This window comes from Neolamprologus brichardi, chromosome 16 (genome assembly GCF_056152115.1).
Source record: "Neolamprologus brichardi isolate AB-2024 chromosome 16, ASM5615211v1, whole genome shotgun sequence".
NCBI lineage: Eukaryota > Metazoa > Chordata > Actinopteri > Cichliformes > Cichlidae > Neolamprologus > Neolamprologus brichardi.
This window is the reverse complement of record NC_142119.1, coordinates 5,636,227-5,658,354: the sequence shown is the minus strand read 5'-3', so window position 1 is coordinate 5,658,354 and position 22,128 is coordinate 5,636,227. Positions and strand designations below refer to the sequence as shown.

The following is a 22,128-nucleotide window of genomic DNA, read 5'->3' as shown; positions in this document are numbered from 1 at the left end:
CCAGTTGTTGCTTCACAAAGACTTGGCTAAAGTTTTCAAAGATCGCCTATTGGAGTATATTTCATAAGAGCAATATTTTTGCGTTAGTTGTCATTTCTGCTGTTTGGTCAAGAAATGCTGAACAAGATATTGCTGCTCTTGATGAGGTTCTGCTCTTAAAAGTAGGACTTCATCAAATAAATCAATAATAAAATCAGCCAATCCATTGTTCTTTCTGAATTATCATTATCAACTCAACCTAGAGCACTAAAACACAACCAGACAGCACCCAAGAGTTTAGTTTCTATTCCAAATTATAGCCACATTAACCACAGCCAATATAATTTCATTTCATATCGTGAAATCAGTGGCAGTTGACCAAAGAAGAGAACATAGCTTAATATCATTAGTATAATACATTTTTAAAGCGCGGTTATAGCATATGAAGCCAAGCAGTGATACACCAGTCTAATGTCAAAGTGTCTTCCTCCCGTTTTTCCCCTCAGCTCGCCAATGATCGGACTAAGGTCGCGTTTTCATCTTTATCTGACTCTTTAAAAGTTCACAGGTCTTTGCAGTTCACTCTGTGCGGCTAAATATACCTGAAAACATAAACTTGACATTTTGCATATCAACCACCCACTCATGTATCACTCCACATCCAAAATAGCAAGTGTGTTTATCCAAAACACAGATAATGCAGCAGCACTACTATGGCTTTGTGCGCTGCAGCCAACAAGCAGCTTGATGCTAACAAAAATATCACACAAATCGAGGATCTTTCCATTCCACAAAGATCTGTTTTTTATATTACATTAAAAGATGGAACACACACACACACACACGAATGGCAATGGAAACAAGATATCTAAATATAGCTTTGCTTTTAATTTGACCAGCAACATCAGTGCAATGTCATACGGAAGAAATGTTATGAAAAGCAATCTTACCTGCTATTTATTTAAGACATACTTAATAAGAAGCCAGTATGTCTTAAAAAAAGGCTTCAGATTGCACACATTCACACATGCAAGCTGCCAAGTGCAACCACAGGAGTTGACTCTTGGCAGCTGAGCAGCTCCATTGGAGCAGTAGGAGTTCAAAAGGCTTGGTGAGCACACGGTTCAGAAGGAGGAACATAATACACTCACTTAAACAACCTTGATTTCCCCAGATGAATCTGAGTTATAAAGCCAGAAACCTCCACGTCTGAAATCGTCTTCCTCTACCTCAACAAAGTCACTTGTGCCATATTAGGAATCATCTCTTGCTGCAGACTGAATTTCATCAGTTAACTGGAGAACTGGTTGAGTAGTGCTGCTTAAAAAAAAATGTCAAGTCCCTCTTGGAATGGGTTGGTTTGTAGTACTGTTCAGTAAAAGCAACAGGCAGGAAGGTTTAGGGCCAATTTGCTTCCATTATGACCTTCTGAGCAGGCTAGAAGCACCAAGACCCCACTCAAAGTAGAGCCGTCACATGGCAGAATCGTGGCACAACGCCCTACTGCTGCTTGCTGGTGCTGATTGAGACATTATCTTCTCACAGAGGAAAGGAATGAGAGAGAAGAAGGTTTCTGTGAATTAATCATGAATAAGATGCCGTGAAATGATATCAGCTAGCAAAACTCTGAAGATTAGGCTGCTACTTTAAATGATGTTAACCAGGATCAGATTGTTTGGGGAGTATCACAATGAGAAGACAAGAACAGTCAAAAGTTCCACAAACACAGAGGAAAGAAAGAAAGAAGTCGATGAGTGATGTTTTGATGGCAATATGCTGTTTTCTGTCAATAAGCGCTGCTGTTATCTGCCATTAGCCTCAGTTAGCTGCTGTTAGTCCCCATTAGCTGCTGTTAGCCAGCGTTAATAAAACTGTCTTTAAAGTGAACGTAACATTGTTGGGCTCTGACGCTAAGTGAATAAATTCTCATATGATGTGAGGATGTAATCAAACTGTGGGAGCTAAAGTGTGATTTTTAGGATACCTGAGCATAATACTAGCTGGCACAGTTAGCTTATAACCTGTTGTTGCCCTTTAGCCATTGAGTTCTCTTCTCCTCCACCTTTGATGTTCCATGTATGTGGTCAGTTTTAGCTACATACGAGAAACACAACTATTTGCATTAATCTCTGTCCCAGCCACTGCATTTAAATATGGTGGGGCAACATATTCCACAAACTACAAACCCAACTCCTATGTATTTTTAAGAGATTAATTACAAGCTCGTGAGAATGCATCAGTTTGCTGGAAAATGTAACTACACACTATAATTAAGAATACAAACCTTTTTATGTATTTAATAACCTCAAAAATTACTGACAGACTGACTTTAAGCAACTGATAAAGCAGTGCAAGCATTTAGAGTCTGACAGCTGAGCTTTTAGCTCCCTGAGATTGCTCGTACATATCTTGACCATGTTTGATATGCATAACTGTAATAGAGTATATTTCTGAAAAAAAAATCATAATTGATCCACTAAAAATAAAATAAAAGCTCCATTAGATAAACCAAGATTATTACAAACAAGTTTACAAAAGTATGAGAGTATCAGCGACAGTCTCTAAATATCGTTTTAGTATTAAAATAAACATCTAAAAATAAACCTTCCTCTGCTAAATGAATTAGTCATTTCTAAAAGTTTATTCATCATCCATGACATTAATCAGCAAAGCAAATAGAAACCTTGTTAAATGTCAGTTTTATCAGACCTGCATTAAAAACTTAAGAGGCAGAGTTGAGATAAGAGTGTTTAGACTGTGGTCTGAGTGGATGACTGCTTATCAGTTAATCTTAATCTATGGAACTGAGTCGGTGCAAAACCACCCAACTGTTTCTGAAACACGCAGTTTCTATTTTTAAAGCAACTTTCCTGCAAGGCAAGACCTGCTTTTTCAAACCACCAAACTGGTGCCACAAGTACAAATCTGCAGGGGAATGCCAATCACAGCGAGTGCGGCGGCTCCGTGGGGTATTTCATGCATTTTTAGCACGCCGTGGCACACAGAGTTAGAGGGACTCGGGGCTTATCCTCGGATTAATGCCTGGAAAAGTTCATTCTGCCCTGAGAGATCCAGGGTGAACAGAGTCCTTCCTAAAAGGGATTGTGTAACTGCTGGAACTTTTGCTTTTGTTTTGTTCATAGAAGCAGGAGGATTACATCCTCAGAGACCCACCTGACCCGCCTCCCTCTTCTCAGCTGTCCCCTGCTGAACTCAGCGGACTTCATCCCACAGCCAGATGGGAAATACAGCAGTACATGGATATTCTTTTCAGAGCTTTCTGCTGGGCAGAGGTCTTAAAGACAATGGGGCCCTTTTGCATTTCACTTCTAGATGTGAAGCCTTACGCGTTAATCTTAGAGGTCAATCATTTTCTTCATTTCACTACTTATGCCAGACCGGACATCTGGGCAAAACCCTATAACTACATACAAGGTCAGCTCATGCTGTCATTTTATTTCTTTTCCCCACAAAGCAACGTCACATGCAGCAAGTATTAAGTTTCAGGACAGCCTCGTTTACTAGCACGGCTGCTGAAAGATTAAATAAGAAAAGAAAGAAAAAATCAACACAAAAGGCCGGGTATGAGAGGACGTTAAAAATCCATTACCACATTGTCACTGCTACCAAAAACAGCCCTAAAAATAATCTAATTATGAAATGATCTTTAATTACGTGAAAGAACACTATGCAGAACAAAAAACACAAAACCGCAATTCAGTACCGAGCTTCTCGTTCCAGCAGCGGCAGCAGCAAAGCTCTGAATGCTTAATAAATTCTTCTGAAGGCTGCACCGCACACTTGTTTCATCTGACAATGAGACTACTTGAATGGAATAGTCTGGAAAACTGTAGAGGGGAAGACAATCATGAAGCAGTAATCTTATTTCTCCACAGCAGCTCCCATTATTCTCCTAAAAATGCTTCTGTTTATTCCGGTTCAGCTCTCATTCCAATCCATCACTCCATTGAGAAATATTCTGCAGAGCCAAGGATAAATTAGAACAATAACCGCGCTGCGTGATTTGAATGCAGCAATCAGGCTCGGATAGGAGAGAGTACCGTTGTGCTCCTCCAGCTCTTACTAGATAGCAGTAGCTGCTCTGTGCACGGCTGCAATCAAGCCCAGATGAATTGAACCGCCTCGCTCTGTGTTCGACTTCCTGATAACTTCCTCTGATTAAGCTCCTGCTTAATTCACTCTGTCTCTCGACTCGGTCGACTTCAGTCATCTTTAGACAACTTTCAAAACGTTCAGACTTAAACCATCAATTAACACCCGAGCCTTCTCCGATACCGCGACACCGGCCTCTGTAAATGAGGAATCATCGGCGTGGACCGGCAGGTGTTAAGCTCCCTTTTTGAAGATTATGCTTCACTTGCAGTGGCCTGGCCCAGGCTAGCCACTCTCTTCTAATCCACCACTGCAAGCTTTTGATAGCTCCCACTGAGAGTCTTTATTACAATTTCTGATTAAAACCTGGAGCCAGAGAGAAAACGAGACAGACTGAGAAATTAGAGTGACAGAGGAGAAGGAAGGGCAAGTGAAAGAATTAAAAATTACTCCTATTTCAAATGCAGGAGCGTAAACTGCAGAGCAGCTGCCTTTGATTACCTTTAAATCTAATACTTGGGCTTAAATTTTGTTAGAGGAATGAGCTGACCCCAAAGGCCTAAACACGTATCTCATATTCTGACAGGAAACAGACCCTCCAGGAAAGACTACAGAATGAAACCCTGCATTTTTAGTTTAAAACTGCCACATTAGCACCACTACTGAAATGCTAGAACCAGACAAAATTGACGAGAGCTAAGGAAAAAAAGAAAATCATTAAGATCATGAAGAACCCACTGCCTTGATCAGTAGAGAAAACAAAACAAAACAGTCTTATCTGGTTTCAACTCCAGCATCATTTATGAGGCACTTATTGTGCCGTCCTTCCTCCCTGATACTGAATAATCTCTGGGATAAAATCTACACATGGCTGTGGTCATCCCAAAAACATGAATAATTCACAGCCATCTGCCATAAACCAACAGTCTAAATTAAAAAAAGACTGAGGAGGTGCGATTCCTTTATTGTGATCACTTCTTTTATTTTGTGTGTATTTGTGGGTCTGCTTTTGATTCACTTTATTACGTCGTCACAGGAAGCGAGACAGACTCACGTTCACACCTACAGATTTATTAATTAGCAATTTAGAATTCGCAGTTAACCCAACCCATGCATATCTTTGCACTGTGGGAGAAAGCCAGAGTAGCAGGAGAGAGCCCACGTAAACACGTCTCTACCTTCTCGACTTCTAAAATGAAATTTTAGATGTAAAATGTTATTATGTACATGCAAAATGATCTCCAAAATGATCACGTGTGTAATTATCAGTAAGGCTGCTGGTTCTCAAATTTGGGGCAGTGATTATTTTACTCACAACTAAGCCTGAGACAACAGCACTAACCTCACCTTTAACCATGTGAATGGTCTGTTAAACAGCACTGCGATCATTTTATCTCCCCCAACTGGTTAAACGCTGTTAAAGCCTCACTGCTGATTAGCACTGAAGCTCCACACCATAAAAAGCGATCTTCAGAGCTCCAACTATCAGTTACTTTAAAGCAAGTGGTCGTCATGTTGAAAGTGATACGTTAGTCAAGAATGTCATCACACCTACTACGTTAAAGTGCTTTTGCGGACATTAAGCAGACACGTTAAGATGCTGCCAGCATTTCATGGTTTCAAGGCAAGAAAAAATCCAGCGGGGAGTTTTCTTGGTCTCACTTTGTCAAAGTTTCTGGCTACTTTGTTTACACATTCTGTCCAGACTGCAAACATAAAGTACTAAACAGCAGCATCCATATCATCGCAGAAGAGGAGGCTGGGGCCAGTCCGAGAGGCAAAAACAAGACTGAGACTACACAATACACTCTGACCCAAGTGCATACAACATCCAGGATTTTTTCTGGTTAGACTCTAGAGGTCTCAAAGCTTTTTTAACCAGCTATACAATGCCTCCAGCACCAGACGGCCCCTCTCTCTGTTTGTGTTCCAGGCCGGCGAGTCGCTATGCATGACGATTTATTGACGCAAGATCCCCCTCAGCCAGGACTGCCACCGATTACTGCTGCTGGAGAGAGGAGACGAGGGCAGGGAGAGGGGGGCAGACAGAAGGAGAAGGTCTTGCAGGGATAAGAGAGTTTTTCTGTGTGTGTGTTCTAGCTCTGCCTCCAAGGCCATAAACCCAGTTCCAAAATGCCAAGTAGCATGTCAACATGCCAGCCTTTGCCACCCAAGTTTAAGTCAGACAAAAGGCTCTTTAGTCCTCTAAGTGGTGGTCTAAAAAAATAGGAAATGATGATCTGTCATACGTGGAAAAAGGCTTTACCAGAACTGCACAAACTGAAGGGCGACAAGGAGGAAATGAACTGCTAACATGAAGTGAAACTGAGCAATGAGAGCTTAATTTCTGAGCTCCCCAAAGAGAAGGAACGTCTGGCACTGGATGAATGCTCTGGCCTAATGCAAACACAATCATCCCTCACCTATTTTTTATTTCATTTCATTTCATAACAGCTGACACTTGTTTTTCAAAAGATTTGTCCATCAGCAGATTGTTAGCCGTGACGTAAACATCCCACCTCCCCAAATAAAATGAAAAACATGCGACGAATACAACTGTTCCTTTAACTAAACACTGGAGAAACGTCATCAATTCAGATTTATTACATGAAAAAAACAAAACTGCTAAGTTAAATTTATGTCATATATTCAGATGGGCTAAGCATGAGCAGGAAACAGAAATGACCAAAATAAAAAGGAAATGAAACAGGAAAACACGGCCCGCTCCAACGATCACTTGCATAACGCAGTGTATTTAAGAAAAAGAAAAAGAAAAAAGAGGAAGAAGACCAAGAAAGAAATCAGTAAATATCTTTGGTCTGTGCCAGTTTTCCCCGTAATGTGACGACATGAAACATTCCCTGTGACACAAACCCCTTTGAAAAGCCTTTTGGCAGGGACTCAACCATTTCTCCAAACACTTTTCAAAAGAATAGAAGGTGATGCCAGCAAGCAACATTGTGTCACACAGAATCTTTAGTACTGCAACAATTAATAAATGCCTGTGAAATCAATTTCCTGAACATGACCAACACAAGCAGAGCTTGATGGGAAGTGAGGACACAATGGACCTTTTGTCCAGTTAAGTAAAATAGAAAATCCAGACCTCTGCTAAGGAGGAAAAGAATATATACTTTTCCCATAACACAGCAGCTATAAATCTATTCAAAATAAACTGCCGTGTTTAAATTTTACATTTCTCATTTCTTACCTTGGCAACTGTGAGAGCTCATTGTTATGGCTGCTGTTGCTCGTGCAGACTTGATGTGGAAAGAGAGGAGCGAGGGCGTCAGTGCGCCTCTGTCATGGTCACCATCGTTCGCTACCCAGCTCGACCAAAGAGGAACATGGATTCATCACACTGTGGCACAGGTGAAGACCTCGTTGGACTGCTTCACCCAACAGCCTGTGAGGAGGAGATACAAAAAAGCAGGGATTTCACGCAGGCTCATTTATCACTGCAATAATCCGAATTTTTAAACAAACTTAAAACAAACACGTTTATGGTTTTTGCCATTCATTTATCCCTCCCTGCACAGGCAAGAAAGCACAGACAGCCCTGCATGCCAACCAGCTTTCAAAGAACTGATGACCCCAGTTCAAAGTTTCTGCCTCTCTTCAGCCCCAATTTAAATTAAATCTCTTGCACAAAACTGTCCAGGACATTCTGACACACAGTTGGTGAAAATCACAGACAATTAGAAAATAAACTGCACTGCAATTTCTGCTATTGCTGTTACAAAACAAAGGCAAGCGTTTAATGTTCAACAGCAACTTCCTAATTGTTGTAAATCTGTTATAAATAGTCTTACAATTACAATTGTTGCTAAAAGTGAGTTATAAGGTGAGGAAAATGTGGCAAGAATCAAGTTAGGACACGGTCCTGAGTTGCACTTTCTCACATGCAGCACACAGCAGGAGGCGGTCTGCAACAATGCTGGAAACACAGAGTTCAGTTTAGGTGAGAGTGTGTTCAGCAGGCAACACACATGGCTTGCAGAGAATTTCCCCGGACAAATACCCTCTCCATTCTCACAATCGGACATCACGCAGCCTTTGCTCTGGGGAGCTGCTTCAGTAAATACTCTTTAATATTCAATCCAACTGGCTTGGAGATTTTCTTTTTGACATAAAACTCTGCTCAGTTATACAGAGAAAAGTTCAGGGCAGCAGTGCAGGTGTTAAACAGCTTGGATTTGGTGGAGATTTGTGGCTAAGTAGAGAAAGTGAGAGCGGGAATTCAGTCTATGCAGGGGCTGTGAAGATGAACTTCCACAACAGCTTGTGGGCTTACAGGACTGATGTTCTCCAATGCTGATGGTTGAACAGCCAAGGGAGCAACAGTGGAGCTAACTACGAAGAGGGAAAAAGTACAAAAAAAAAAAAAAAGTACAAAAAAGGCAGACTGGACATTCGTTTTCATTTTTAGCACTCTGTTGTATATTTTGGCATCTCTTCTCCACAGCAGGGGCTAAACCAAAGGACCAACAACACAGCAAACAGTAATAAGAGTAGCCCACAGGGCGGGTTGATCCACATATTTTTGACACTGCCCTCAAGTGACAGGAGGCGGCTACAACATGTCCATGTGAGTCTTCCAAACTTTCAGTGCACGAGCAAATTTAAAACGGAGACTAAAAGAAAGAACAAAGTGAAAACAAACTGGCAAGTTGTATAAGATGTTTATTTTTTTTTTTATCAAATCAAAATGATTCATTTGAACCATCTGGCTTTACTTAAAATCACAGCATGTTTACAGAGTAAAGCGAGTCACTATCAGAACTGTCATCACAACACTGCCTGAGCCACACCCAGCAAAGAGAAGCTTTTGAATTTGGTTGAGCAGGTGTACATCGGTGATTAAGCACTGCAACAATAATACACGGCATTTTTCACATTTATGCATCAGAGCTCACCGGGGTACACGCCTTTGCAAGCATTTTAAGATTTGATCACATCTATTACTGTTACGCTGTTACCGTGTTTGCTCCCACAGTTTGCATGGTCAGCCTGGGAAAGTCACTGCCTTAATGAAAGGCTGTAGTAGAGCCCCAAATGAAATGCAAACAGAGGCTTCACGAAGGCTTAGACTCACCTCTGAGTCAACAGCAGAAGAAAGAGGGGAAGAAAACTTTTCATACTGCCTGGTGTTTGTGTGTCTTATGCAATCAAAACTGCAAGCGGTGCGCAAACAAACACACAGAGAGGCCTCTGGCTCTTCGACTTTAACCGGCAGAAACTAAAACTCACCTCTGTCACGTCTAACAGGTGTCGGCAGAGCTGAAAACAAACATGTGGTAATGAGAGCTGCAATCAGTCCGTTTAAACCCCACGGCGGCCGCAGCAAAGTGCGTCTGCGCTCCCTTCTCTTTCTCAGACACACTCGCTCGCTCTTTAAAGCTGCTAAACTGAATTACTGTCACGTACCTACGTTCAGTTCTGTTGCGCAGAAAAATAAAACTTCATGGAAACGTATTCCTGCCAACAGTCTCCAGGCTCTTACCTCAGCTATCAGGAATTAACATAAACACCATAACGGTCCCTTAAGTCTAGAACAAATTCATCTGAGAAACCAGATTATTAATTGCCGTCAAATGTGAGAGGAAAAAGTGTCAGAGTACTGATGGGATAAGTGCCACTTGTGACTTTGAGAAAAAGATGAATGTGTTGCTATGACAAAAGTCAAAACACAGTATTTCCACTCTTCGAGTTGAGTGTGCTCTTCATAGCATCTTTCAAGCCATGGGGCAAAACAACAATGGAAGAGGTTTAGATGTCAGTCTGAATTCCTGACAAGGGTGTATGTTTAGTTACATGTACACTGGTGACACTTGGAGGACCGTGGGGGACACCGAAAATGGGTGTTGATGGATTTGCTGAGGCATGGGGTGTCAGAAAAAGTCGCCAGGGTGCCAACTGGAGGGCAGTGGAGCTATTCTCAGCTCAAACCAACTATTTTTGTCGGACGAGTTGTCACACACACGCACGCACCCACACACACAATGTGCTTTTACAGTCTGTTATAGTGTGACAGCAGTGACTTTAGGCATTTTCTCCTCCTGCTCTCTCTGTTACACCATGGAGCTCAAAGAGAAGCCTTTACCGACTCCAGCCAGTTGCAGATTGTAAAGCTGATCTGTTGTCAGTTGTGATGCTACTTCCACATGACTTCATTTTTTTTCTCCTGGAATCTTAATCACTCTACAGGGATCCCATTAAAAATGGATCCTTGTACAACACTGCAGATATTTGTTTTTCCTGCACTGTGGCACCATAAAACACATCACCTGCATCTCTTCAAGCATCTCATTTTCACCGGCTAACTCGTCTGGATAAGATTTATTATTCTCATGCAGTGACGTTTGGATCTGGAAACGTTTCATGGCGCTTGACAGGAAAACAGCTCTCAGGACCCCTTAATGGACTTCATTTCCCAAGCACTCTGAGCACTGCTGGGAGTAATCACGATAGCATAAAAATAACATGTGGTTGGATAGTGAGCAGTAAACAACAATTAAGAGACCCCTTGCATAGCTCATGAAATGAATCATTGAAAATGCATTTGCTCCATGAAGACCGCCTCAGCCTCTCAGCCTTAATTGACTATGAATTATTCAGCTGGCGATGGGATTAGTGCCTTGTATGCCGTGGACTGACATGTTTCTGAGGTGTAGAGTCTTTACAGTGTGATAGCAGCTCAGAATTCTTGAAATAGATGTGGATGGCCCAACAGGAAGCTTTTTGCTTTATTACTACCACCAAGACAAAGGTCGAATATTGTAGTGTGTCTGACAGGAGCTGGTCCATCTGTGAAGTTCAGGGTGTAAAACAAGGGCTGGGTAATGTACAGCTGATATAATTTCAAAACATATACCGAATGAGACAGTTCTGTTTATATAAGAATGTCCTTTGATGCTGAGGTATATAAAGTGTGCCTTAAATAAAGTGAGGCCAGCCGTGTTGGCTCTCTATGCAGACTCTCACTTTCTGCAATTTCTCCTGGCGTGAGTGATAATTAGAGCTGGGCGAACTGGAAGACTGAGACGGGCACAGTAGTCGGACTCCTCATCCCAAACCCCATGAAGCAGAAAGAAGGATATGACGGGGTGAGCAGAAAGTCTGAGGAAAAATTCAGACTTTCCAGCTAACGATATGTATTGCGAAATAACTTTTTCTCGATAGAAAAATTAAACTATTGCGATAGGCCTCACCGCTCTTGTCCTCTTAAAAAAAAGAAAAAAAAGAACAGCCAATCCAAATTAAGTAGCGCAGAGCCGAACCAATCACAGCCGCAGCGTCACGTCACGTGACTTGTTTGCCTTTATTTATCTGAAAAAGTCTCATGTTCCTTAAGTACATCTACCCTGTTGAACTTATTATGGGAAATAAATATTTAAATCAAAACAAGCTGCTGATTATTTCACATTTTACTTGTGAGCAACGGCACATTTAAATCTTACAAATATAGTTATTTGGCTTATATCGTGATATATATCACCTGAAATGAAAAAAACATATCGTGATATGAAAAAATCTTATATCGCCCAGGTGTAGTGATAACTAAAGTTCGAGGCATTCGTTAACTGAATGTTAAAATTGCATTTGTGCCTGAAGCTGATGAGGTTTCCTGCTTTATTTAAACGAGACACTAAGAACAAAACTGCTCTTTTCAAAGCCGAAATACTCAACAACAAAAAAGATTCAAATCTCATAGTTTTAGTTGGTACATGGCAAAGACCTACGAGAACAGCTCAATGACTGCACCACCACTGCTTCCAGAAAGCCTGAAACTGTCATTGCTTTGAAAAGGTAGATTGTGGTCATGAGAATTAGAACCTGTACTCCATCACTTTTGGGTGCGTAAACCCTTAAACAGGTCTTGCATTATATCTGCCTGCGTGCACCTTCACAGAAATGTTAATTCTTATTTTGACAGTAGTTTTGGCACAGTGGCCAGGAGCTTAGTCCTGCTGGAAAGTAAATCAGGATTTCCATGAAGCTCATCAGCAGATGGAAGCATGAAGAGCTCCACAATCTCATGGTAGAAGGCTGCACTGACTTTGGACTTGATGAAGCACAGTTGACCAACACCAGCCAACACCAGCAGATCATACCCCAAAGCATCACAGAAACGTCACGCTGGACTTCAAATCCATTGGATTCTGTGCCTCTTTACTCCAAAATGTACTTTTATCTGAAAAGAGCAGCTAGACTACGGAGGAACAGTCCAGGTAACACACTTCTGACAGCGTTTCTGGTTCAGGAGTGGGTGGATATTTGGATGAAGTCTATTCAATGACACCAGCCTCGTCCACTTGAAGTTCTTTAAATCATCTTTTCTTTAAAGTCCTCATTTTACTGACACCTTTCCTTTCATATCAACTTCAATACAGCAATCTGGAAACAGTTTTTTGGCTTGTGGAGATCTGTCGTCGTCGTCATCAACTGTCAAGTCAGCAGTTTTTCCCAGGATTGTGATTGTACACATACAGAACTAGACCGAGAGATAAACAAAGCATTTAAACTATGCAAATAATAATTTACTTAAGTCAAATTTACATCCTAATAATGTAAGATAATGGATTTTTGATTTTCATGAGCTACAAACCGCAATCAAATTTTTCATACAATGAATTCTGAATGAAGGTTTTACCTTTTTAATATTAGTTATAAAACAAGATTAACTTTTGTAAAATCTTCACATTTTTGATGTACTAACAGCAACAGTAACTTTGCTAACAGTACAGATTGTGTAATGACTACAGTTGGTATTAGTCTAAGGATAACAGTCACTGCTTTGTCACAGACTTTACTTTGTAAACTGGGTAAATGACTTCACACAATGTTCCACATCAAAATGCAAAACAGTAACCGAGTACATGTTAATGAAATGACTGGAGATAAAAATCATGAGGCCAACCTCGAGACCTGGTACCGGAGTTCTACACAAATTCAAATAACATCACAGATATTGCATTAAAAGTCTTTTAAATTAAGCGACTTTAAAATGTTTTAAATGCAGCTACAGTGAAGGCCAATCAGTGTTTTATTTCTCAACAACATACCATTTTAGCATTACTTCTATTCATGTACCGACTCATCTTCAGTCACTGTTTTTATTACTGGGTTAACGTCACAAAATGCTGGAATTCATCTAAATGTCAAATAAAATATCCCGACGTGGGTGAAGCACACCAGCTAAATGCCCGAAAATTCACTTTTCCTGCATCCTCAGCTGATGGTTGACTCAACCAGATGCAACTTTTTATGTTGAGTTATTTTTTTAAATTAATAGTTTGAGAATATTAATGCAACTAGGAAGGGAATCAGAACCAAAATTCCCATCACAAGAACAGACAGGTTACCTAAAATGGTCTTTCTTTTGCCTATAAAAAAAATGGCTATTTGCACAATGGCTGAGTGTGCAGGCCTATCCATCACAGGTACCAAGCTCTAACCCAACACAGCTGTGCTATTAATAGACACAATCAGTGAAAGGAAAACAAAATGGGCACTAATAAGGATGTCTTTCCAAACTGCAAACCTATTGATAACCGATTTCAGAGCGCTAGGACGGATTCCAAGTCAGGAGGAGGTCCTGGAAAAACACAAAAGAGCTAATACGGGTTATTATTAGAGTTGCGAGGCACCAACAGGGTGTAAGGGGCTGAACTGTGGGAGAATAATTCACAGCCATGAGTTCATTGGGTGACCACAAGAACTCATCAAACCTCAAAATCACATCAGTTGAGGATGAGAGCTTCTGTATAGCCGCCCATTAAAATCCCAGCATCCTTCTTGCTGCTTTCAATCTTTGTCTTCTTTTCGGGCCAAAATCCATTTTCTTTGATTAAAGTGAAATTTCAATCTATACTAATGAACAAGTCTGAATGTAACAAAGCACTCTTCTGCTAATAATAGAAACGTCCTAGCATGCACAGCTGTCTTTCCTGGAAGGTTAACATCAACATACCTGTACTGAAAGTTTTCTGTATCAAAATATAACCAATGTGTGCTGATTTTATCAGGTTGCACGTTTCCCTACGTTCTTACTGGTTTAGAAAATCTAAACATTAGCACACTGATACTGTAAATGATAAATGGGCAGATTCTTCTATAGCATTTATACAGACATTTGTTTTTTAAAGAAATGTTAGAATCGTGCAAACAGTGACAACACCATTTTTGATTTGACTATATATAGCATATAGTGCAAAAAATTAATTGTAAAATATGTATGTAACAAATATTTTAAGATTGTCTTAGGGAGCACCAAAGCCCTAAAACATGACAGTGGTCATTATAATGTTACAGACAGGCAAGAACGATAATGCTATGATTTTATTCTTAGACCTTAATGACGATTTTAAGCCAGGAGACAAACATTATCAATTTTGTCTGTCTATAACATCATAATTAATAACTTAACAGATGGCTAACATTGCTATCAAATAAAAATACCTTCAGCTGAAAGATCCACCTTTGATTTGGCAAAGATTTTAATACCAGATGCAATTCCTAAAGCAGCGCTCCCAATTAAGAAGGCATGGGACCAACACCAACACTAGGCGTACACCAGTTTGTGATCCCCTGAGGCTGGGTTTGTAACTCCTAATAAGCAACTATTAGCAGATTAGGTTAAGCAACTAAAATTATTGTTTGGTGGCCACGTTAACATTTATGATGGTTCATGACCTCTCAAAATTGTTCAGTGTTGTGAACATCAAATACTTCAGCTGCTGGTAAGGGGAGGAGCTGTGTACCTACCTGTCTGCAACTGTTCTGTGTGATGTTTTGTGTCAACTGGAGGAGGCCAAGATGTTGTCATTTGTATTGGTACTGCTGCAAATGATAATATAATCACAAAGTAATTTGCAGTATTATCAGTCAAGTAGTATCTGAGAATCTATTTTTTTGACAACCGTAACAGAGGTAGGAGGTGTTGTGGAGGGAGGGAGTAGTCTGCAAGCATTGTGTGTGCATGCTTGCTTTCTTAAATTCATTGATTCATTGATTCATTCAAATATACTTCACGCAACTCCAACTCTGACTTTAAATCAGTAAGCCTGGCGCAGCAGCAGGTGAACCGGTTGTCCATGTGCTCCAGGTCATGGTTACAGAAAAAGGTTACAACTGCTGACGAAGAAGGACCACCACTGCCAGCGTCAGTCCCAGATGGTGATATTGAAGTAAATACAGATGTAGAAGACTCTTGGTGCATAAGCAGATGAATGGCATTGAGGACCACTATAACAGCCAGACGACCTGTGCGGAAAACCCAAACTGTTAAGGGCAGCAACAAGGCGGCTAGCAACAGAAGAATGAGAAAAAGCGCAAAGGGATCATCTACTAGTAAAGTGATAGTGTCATTCCAACAGACAGCTAAAGAAATGATAATGAAAAATATACTGCTAATATACTGAGGCCGTTAGACCTACAGCCGCGCAAGTTTACGTGTGGAAAACACTGAATGGTTAGCATGTGCCAACTTTAACACTGTCAGATACCGAGAAGCAACTTTTGCCATCTGCATCTAGTTTTCTAAATACACATGGCACAATGAAGGTTATTGAAGTGAGACTAAAGCCAACATATGGTGATTAAGAGGAATTAAAATCTAAACTACACTCATTTGAAAAGCAACTGTCAACTGCAGTTTTGGTTTGATAGACTATTTGGACCATTCTGCTTGAGTATAAAACCAAAGCTCCAATGCCATTTACAAAGTCAATCAGTGTAACATAAACAACATGTGAACAAACAGGGATGCCTGTCCCAAATGCCAACCACATGCTAACTGATTTTAGAGGTTCAAAGTCAGGACAAGAACAAAAGAGCTAAACAGGGTTTTTTTATTGGAGTTTTGAGGCACCAACTGGGGATAGAGCTGAATGTTGGAGAATAGTCAACAGCAATGAACTCATACAGCACCCAAAGGGGGTGAACACAAGGATTCATCAAGCTTCAAATCACATCAATTGAGGCTGAGAGCTTCTTCACAGTTGGCCATTGAAAATTCACAGTCCTTTTTTTACTGCCTTCAATCTTCCTCTTGTTTACTTTTGCTGTTTTTCTGGCCAATATCCAGCTTCCTTTCTTTTTATAAACTTGCATAACAGTAAGCCAAATGAGAAAAAACAATGTACTGTAACCATCTGTTGATTGGTTGGCTGCTTTAGTTGAAGGATTCATGTGCAGTCGATTTCCCCAAGTGTCATTCAAACTATATTAGTGTCTTCTCAAACACTGTGCAATCAAGAGAAGGACAAAATAAAAGAATAAATGAATACAGACTGAAAACAAAGATACAGTAGTATTCAGAACGGCAGTGAGCTGGTGGAACGACCTTCCCAGTTTACAAATTCCTACTGGGTGACTGTGCATTGCTGGGTTTTATTTGTCTCCGAGCACAACAGTCGCATTAACAGAACCCATTAGAATCCATTAGTGTGACAACGTCCACAAAATGTCCACAAACAAGCAAACGTTCTGAGCGCCAGCTTGTGCTAAATAATAGAAGGAAATTGGAAAGTCAGACCCAGAATTTCACATAGCACAATGGAACCAAGATAAATGAGCTTATTAAAGAGATTAAACGAGGCAAACTTAGGACACAAGTGCTCATGAACTTTGGTAAGGTAATGATGTAGGTAGCCCGTGTGCTTGCTGGTCTAAGGTCACTTACTGCAACTTCTCTTATGTGTGCCTTTCTCCTATTTTTGTCTACATTTCTCTTGTTTCTTGATTTTACATATTTCTCCTGTTTGCTATTTATATTTTATCCCAGCACAGTTGATGCGAAGCACCTACATTTTCATAGTCCATGTTCAAAGACAATAAAGGGCTATTCTAGTCTATTCTACACATCTTGAGATTTCTGCACTCCTCTGAGTATACTACAAGCCAACATGGAACTTAGAGGTTTGATGCATGTACTCTCTATGATATTAATGCGTAGTACTGAATCTGGGCCAAGACGTAAAGCTGTTATACATCTATATATCTTTCCGTGCTACACCCTCCTTGGCGCAGTGATGATACCAGCTGGGGGACAAATCATACAAACAAAGCTTCTCAACAAGATTTTCTTCTTTGTTGGAATCTCAACTATTTTGTTTTGCATGCTTTACTTCCATCTATACTGTTTGAGTTTGTTTTGGCTCTTTCACAAGCGCTCGTTGATCAGTGCATCATTTCACACTGCATTCCTATTGGTCAGTTGGCAGTCAGCAGTCACACTGTGAAATGCTTATCCTACACTTCTGGCACTTTATGAATTTTGCCTCAGGCTTGGTTGGTTTAAAGACCAATATAACTTTGAACCTCTCTTATTACGTGACTTAGTACCATGAGTTTGGAGTAACGACCAAAAGATATCAGCATGATATATCACCTGTCTTGTAGAGGTGGGAATCACCATACATCTCACGATACGATATTATCACAATACTTAACGCACGATACGATATTATTGCAATTTTTTAAAATATTTTGTGATATTCAGATTCTGTACATAAAGGTAAACTTTATCAATATTCATTTTATCTAATAACAAAGTCTCACACTCAGTCTTTCTCTCATTTCAGTTTTATTGTTGACAAACTGAACGGTTTGTATTACAGTCTAGTCCAACTTAACTGAACGCAACCATCTGGTACAATTATAGCTATTCTGAACTATGCAATTTATGAAAACTATGCAGCCCCTTCAGCAACTGAAGAATTTGAAAGTAAATTAAAACAAAATATAATTTTACATTAAATAAAAAAGTTTTAAACTTAATTAAAATAAAACATGTCTTAAATTAAAATAAGTAAACTGTCATGTTTATTGCTGCCAAAAAAAAAGTTAAACACATTTGGACAGTGAAGGAATGTCAGGATTCTTGCTCAGAAAAAGGATCAAGACTGGAACATGCTCTGAAGTCAGAGCATGTTCCAGTCCACAAAAACTTTTTTTGTAACAAAATATTGTTATATTGTTATATATATATATAATATGTTATAAAATATTGTTCTGCTGTCCCTGTATCGATACATTATTAGCAAACAAAATATCACGATACTACACAGTATCGATTTTTCCCCCACCCCTACTGTCTTGTTAGTCAACTTTTGTCTGGGAAACTCCAGGAAAAAATAGAGGCTGAATCAACTAGATGATTGAAGAAAAATAACAAAAAAAACCTCTTTTTCCTTGCACTTTCCCAAAACCAGCATTTTAATCCTCCTAATAGAAATACAAAACAATCTCACGGTACACCAGGAAATTATTCTCTCTGTTCATACTCAAACAAAAGCACAACTTGCAGGCCATCTTATAAAAGCTTTTTCCCCGATGAAAAGATGAAAAGACTGGTTACTTTGCATTTACCCCAATCAGCCCAGTGTTAGAGACAGACAGAAGTTCTCTTTTTCTTTACTGTCAAACCCGAAGCCCTGCTTGAAAATGCAGACTTCCTAATATTACAGCCTTTTGCACATGGCACTAACTGCAACAGATTCCTTTAAAGTGGACATATTATGGCTGACATAATAACAATAGCAGGACTTCCAGTCTGTATCGTGCTATTAAGTCTCATTTAGCTTAAATATTACAAGAAAAAAAAACTATTTTCTTAAACACTAACGCCTAATATCCAATAGCCTCCAGCAGATATTGGGCAAGAGGCGAGTTACGCCCTGGAAAGGGCGCTGGTCTATCACAGAGCTAACACATGCACGTGTCTTTGGATTACACAGGGAGAACACCCAAATCCCACACAGAAAGGCCCCGGCTGACCAGCTGTGAGGCATCAGTTCTTACCACTGCATAGGAATAATTCAGTTCCACAAACACAAAAATCTAAAATGTGAGACAGTTACTGCAGGTGTTTAAGCCATGCAGATGTTTTGTTAGATGGACTCACAATTAATTTACAGTGATTTAAAAACTCTCAGTTATCCTTTAAGTCCTTAGTCCACGTAAAGCTGTCGAAATGGGCAAATCAAATGTGCAGGTGACTTTTTGTCTTTTAAAGTCAATACAAGCAATACAACAGGTGTTTCATTTGAAATCTGACCAGATTATTTATGCTTCTCCTGTATCTTACTGTACATCCCATCACGGAGATGCAGATACAGATGGATACAGAGCATCTGGTCAAAATCCAAGAACTGTCTTGGGTGGGTCGATCAACTCTGGTAGGGTCGTCCTTGCCAGAAAGTAAAAGGGTCGGACTCAGTTTCTCACTCATATTCTACAATAACCCACACAAATCATCATCACTGGTCTACAAAGACTAAAATCCAGAGGAACTGCAAGATATTTCACACCCCATGACCATTACAAAGAAAACAAGAAAGTGACTTAGATAATAATAACTAAAATCACGCACTACAACCATGTCAACACTTCCTCTTTGCATGTAGAATGCAAAATGGCAGTAATCGCCACAAAGAAAAAGTTTGTGCAAATGCGAAACCATTTATTTCAAACAAAAACATTTTTTGTGGCGGCTTTGCATTGCAATCCAAAACGCCATAATATGGTCTTCCTCTGGAATTTTTCATGTGGCCAAAGAATAATTACAGGCTGCCAGCCCTGTGGAGTTTTATTAGACATGTTTAGAGTTTGTTTTGTACAACAAGACTTCGCATATGCTTCTTAAAGGGGACATCCATCCTCCAACCATCTTATTCTCCCACTTATTCCAGCTCAATACTTGGACTCAACTCCTTAGAGAAGTCACTTTTCCAACATTCAAATAACCCTTATTTATCCTACAGTAGGCCTTGGTGTAACCTCTCAGGTTATCCACTGTCTTAACAACCCATTTAACTCACTCCCCAAATCAGCTTTCTTCTGGTTGGCTGCCCGTCTCAGTCAGAAAGTTAAAGTTTGCAGCTGCTGTGCTCACAATCAGTGCGGCGTGTCTGAAATTACATGACATCACGAGAAGCCAAGAGTAAAAAACAGTCTAGAGCTGATTGTTCAGAGATGCCAGAAGCCCGAGCGTTCGGCTCACAAACATTTGTTTCTTTCTTTTACACCATCATCTTCACTATGCTGTGACCTTCAAAGGATTGAGATCATGATGTAATGACATCCGTCATCATCAAACAACTGAATGAGACCACATGAGGACGTTTTGAAGCTACGGAAGATCAGACATGCCTAACGAGTTCTCAGTCACAGACACTGTTGAACATCAGCTCTTAAAGAGTAAGAATATAACAGGCAGCAGGCTGTAGAAAGAGATCCTGCCATAATTCAATGATCCTCTTTTACATCTTCACCAGTCTGGCCTGTGCTCTCGGCAGACTCATCCTTTAGGAGGACAACTCAGACATTTCTTTAGTGGACTGCTGTGACCTTGTTCCCGTGGGGCCTGGAGTTTACAAGCATGTGCCAGCAGTGCTCCAGAGCTTGTAATGCTGAGGGAATAGTTTCCACTAGTGAAGGCTTACAGGAGATTTAGCAGAGCACAGGCACAGCCCTGCTGCTGCTCCGCTCTGTTTACACTTCACCGAGACAAAGTTTACAGCCAGAACTGCGGCAGCGCGGTCCGACCTCAGCCGAAACCTCCATCACACACACGCACACGCACGCACACGGACACCCGTGCTGTCTCTGTGTTACTTGAGGAACTATGGAGCAAAGCGGTGCGTTTAACTACAAGAACAAAACTTTATGTGAGCTCGAACAGCTCCGCTGAAAGCGCGGCTGTTTGCATCGAAACCTCCCCAGAACATCTGGCAGCCCTTCGCTGTAACCTCAAACTCATCATGAAGGCAGTGAAAACGCTTTAATAACAGTCCGCTTCTCACCGCACTCTGACACCACCGAACTGAAAGCTGAGCAACAATGTTGCACAACACACTGTTTTTGATAACCTACTACAAACTGCAGAAAGTGAGCAACAACGCTTCTATTGCGCAACACTCACGGCTTCCTTCAGCTGACTGTAAAACACCCACAAACCCACACGAAACAGAGTAAAGTGGAGTTGCCCCACGACTGCAGCTCACTTCGAGGAGACGCAAAGCGCAGCGACCCCACAGATAAACATCGCTAACTTTTTTTCAATCATGTGCCTTAAACGTTCAAAGCAAACACTGTTTATTTTTCCACAAACACGGAACAGAAACAGTACCTGAACCGAGCTGTGCTGGCTGGGAACTGTTGCTGTTCTCCCGCTGCTTAACAGCATCCGCGGAGCAGGGTTTTAGGACCCGTCGGCGCCGTTAAAAAAAAATCACTCATCCAACAGATCCGCCATACTGAATTAATCACGTGTCAGACAACCCCCTGCGTTTCCGTAGGAGGCGGGGTCTGCGGGCAATATGATTGACAGCTGACGGGAAAATCTCTAACTGGACACGAGGTAAGACCACCATTCTGACACACAGGTATCATCACCTCCTCCTTTACTACCAAGTACATTAAACTTGTTTAATAGGGTTTTTATGTATTTTACATTTAATAGAGGATTCATTTGATATCCAAGTATGTGCTCAGCAAAGACGTATATGTCCTAATTTTGTTTAAATTACAATAAACAGTAAAACAGCTCCTGAGTGCTGATTCAAACCTTTAGTATTTTTAGGCAAATACCAAAGTACAGGCCAAGCAAAACCCAGCCTGCACTAAAGAAACAAGGTTTCTAATGTCACTGGAATGCTCGGCACTCCTCTTACTTTAATATATAACACAAACAAGCCTGTACTTTTTTTTAATCAGGAAAAATAATGCACCCACTGGTACCGAAGAATGGAATCCCCGCGCGAACTCAGTCTGCTGTTTCAGTTGGTTCTTCCCACTCCAGGACGACTTTCCCAAACTGCAGATAACATGTGTCAACTTGTCACACGCAGTAGCTGGTTTAATACTTAGGTGGAGAGATATGTGGCAACAGTAGATTTTCCAGAAGGGGTTGGAGGACTGCAGTTGCCCTCCTGGAAGTGAGCCTTCTAAAATCATATACCCTTCAAATTACACATATATATATATGTGTGTGTGTGTGTATAAAGCTGCCTTATAGTGTCCAAGGAGACG

At 40.6% G+C, this 22,128-nt stretch overlaps 1 protein-coding gene across 2 annotated transcripts in view; it reads right to left on the bottom strand.

The window, feature by feature from the left end:
• The window catches only part of hdac4 (histone deacetylase 4), a 117,435-nt gene extending 95,545 nt beyond the window's left edge, over nt 1-21,890 (bottom strand). Inside the window, exons 1-2 of one of the 2 annotated variants that reach the window (XM_087830234.1) lie at nt 21,832-21,890; nt 7,304-7,498 (exon numbers count right to left, since the gene is read on the bottom strand). In XM_087830234.1, the coding sequence (XP_087686360.1) occupies nt 7,304-7,325 (22 nt within the window). In that variant the 5' untranslated portion in view covers nt 7,326-7,498; nt 21,832-21,890. Of the gene's footprint in view, nt 1-7,303; nt 7,499-21,226; nt 21,341-21,831 lie in introns of those variants that run through there. The other variant, XM_006793686.3, reaches the window with a different exon arrangement.
• Nucleotides 21,891-22,128: the final 238 nt, after the last annotated feature.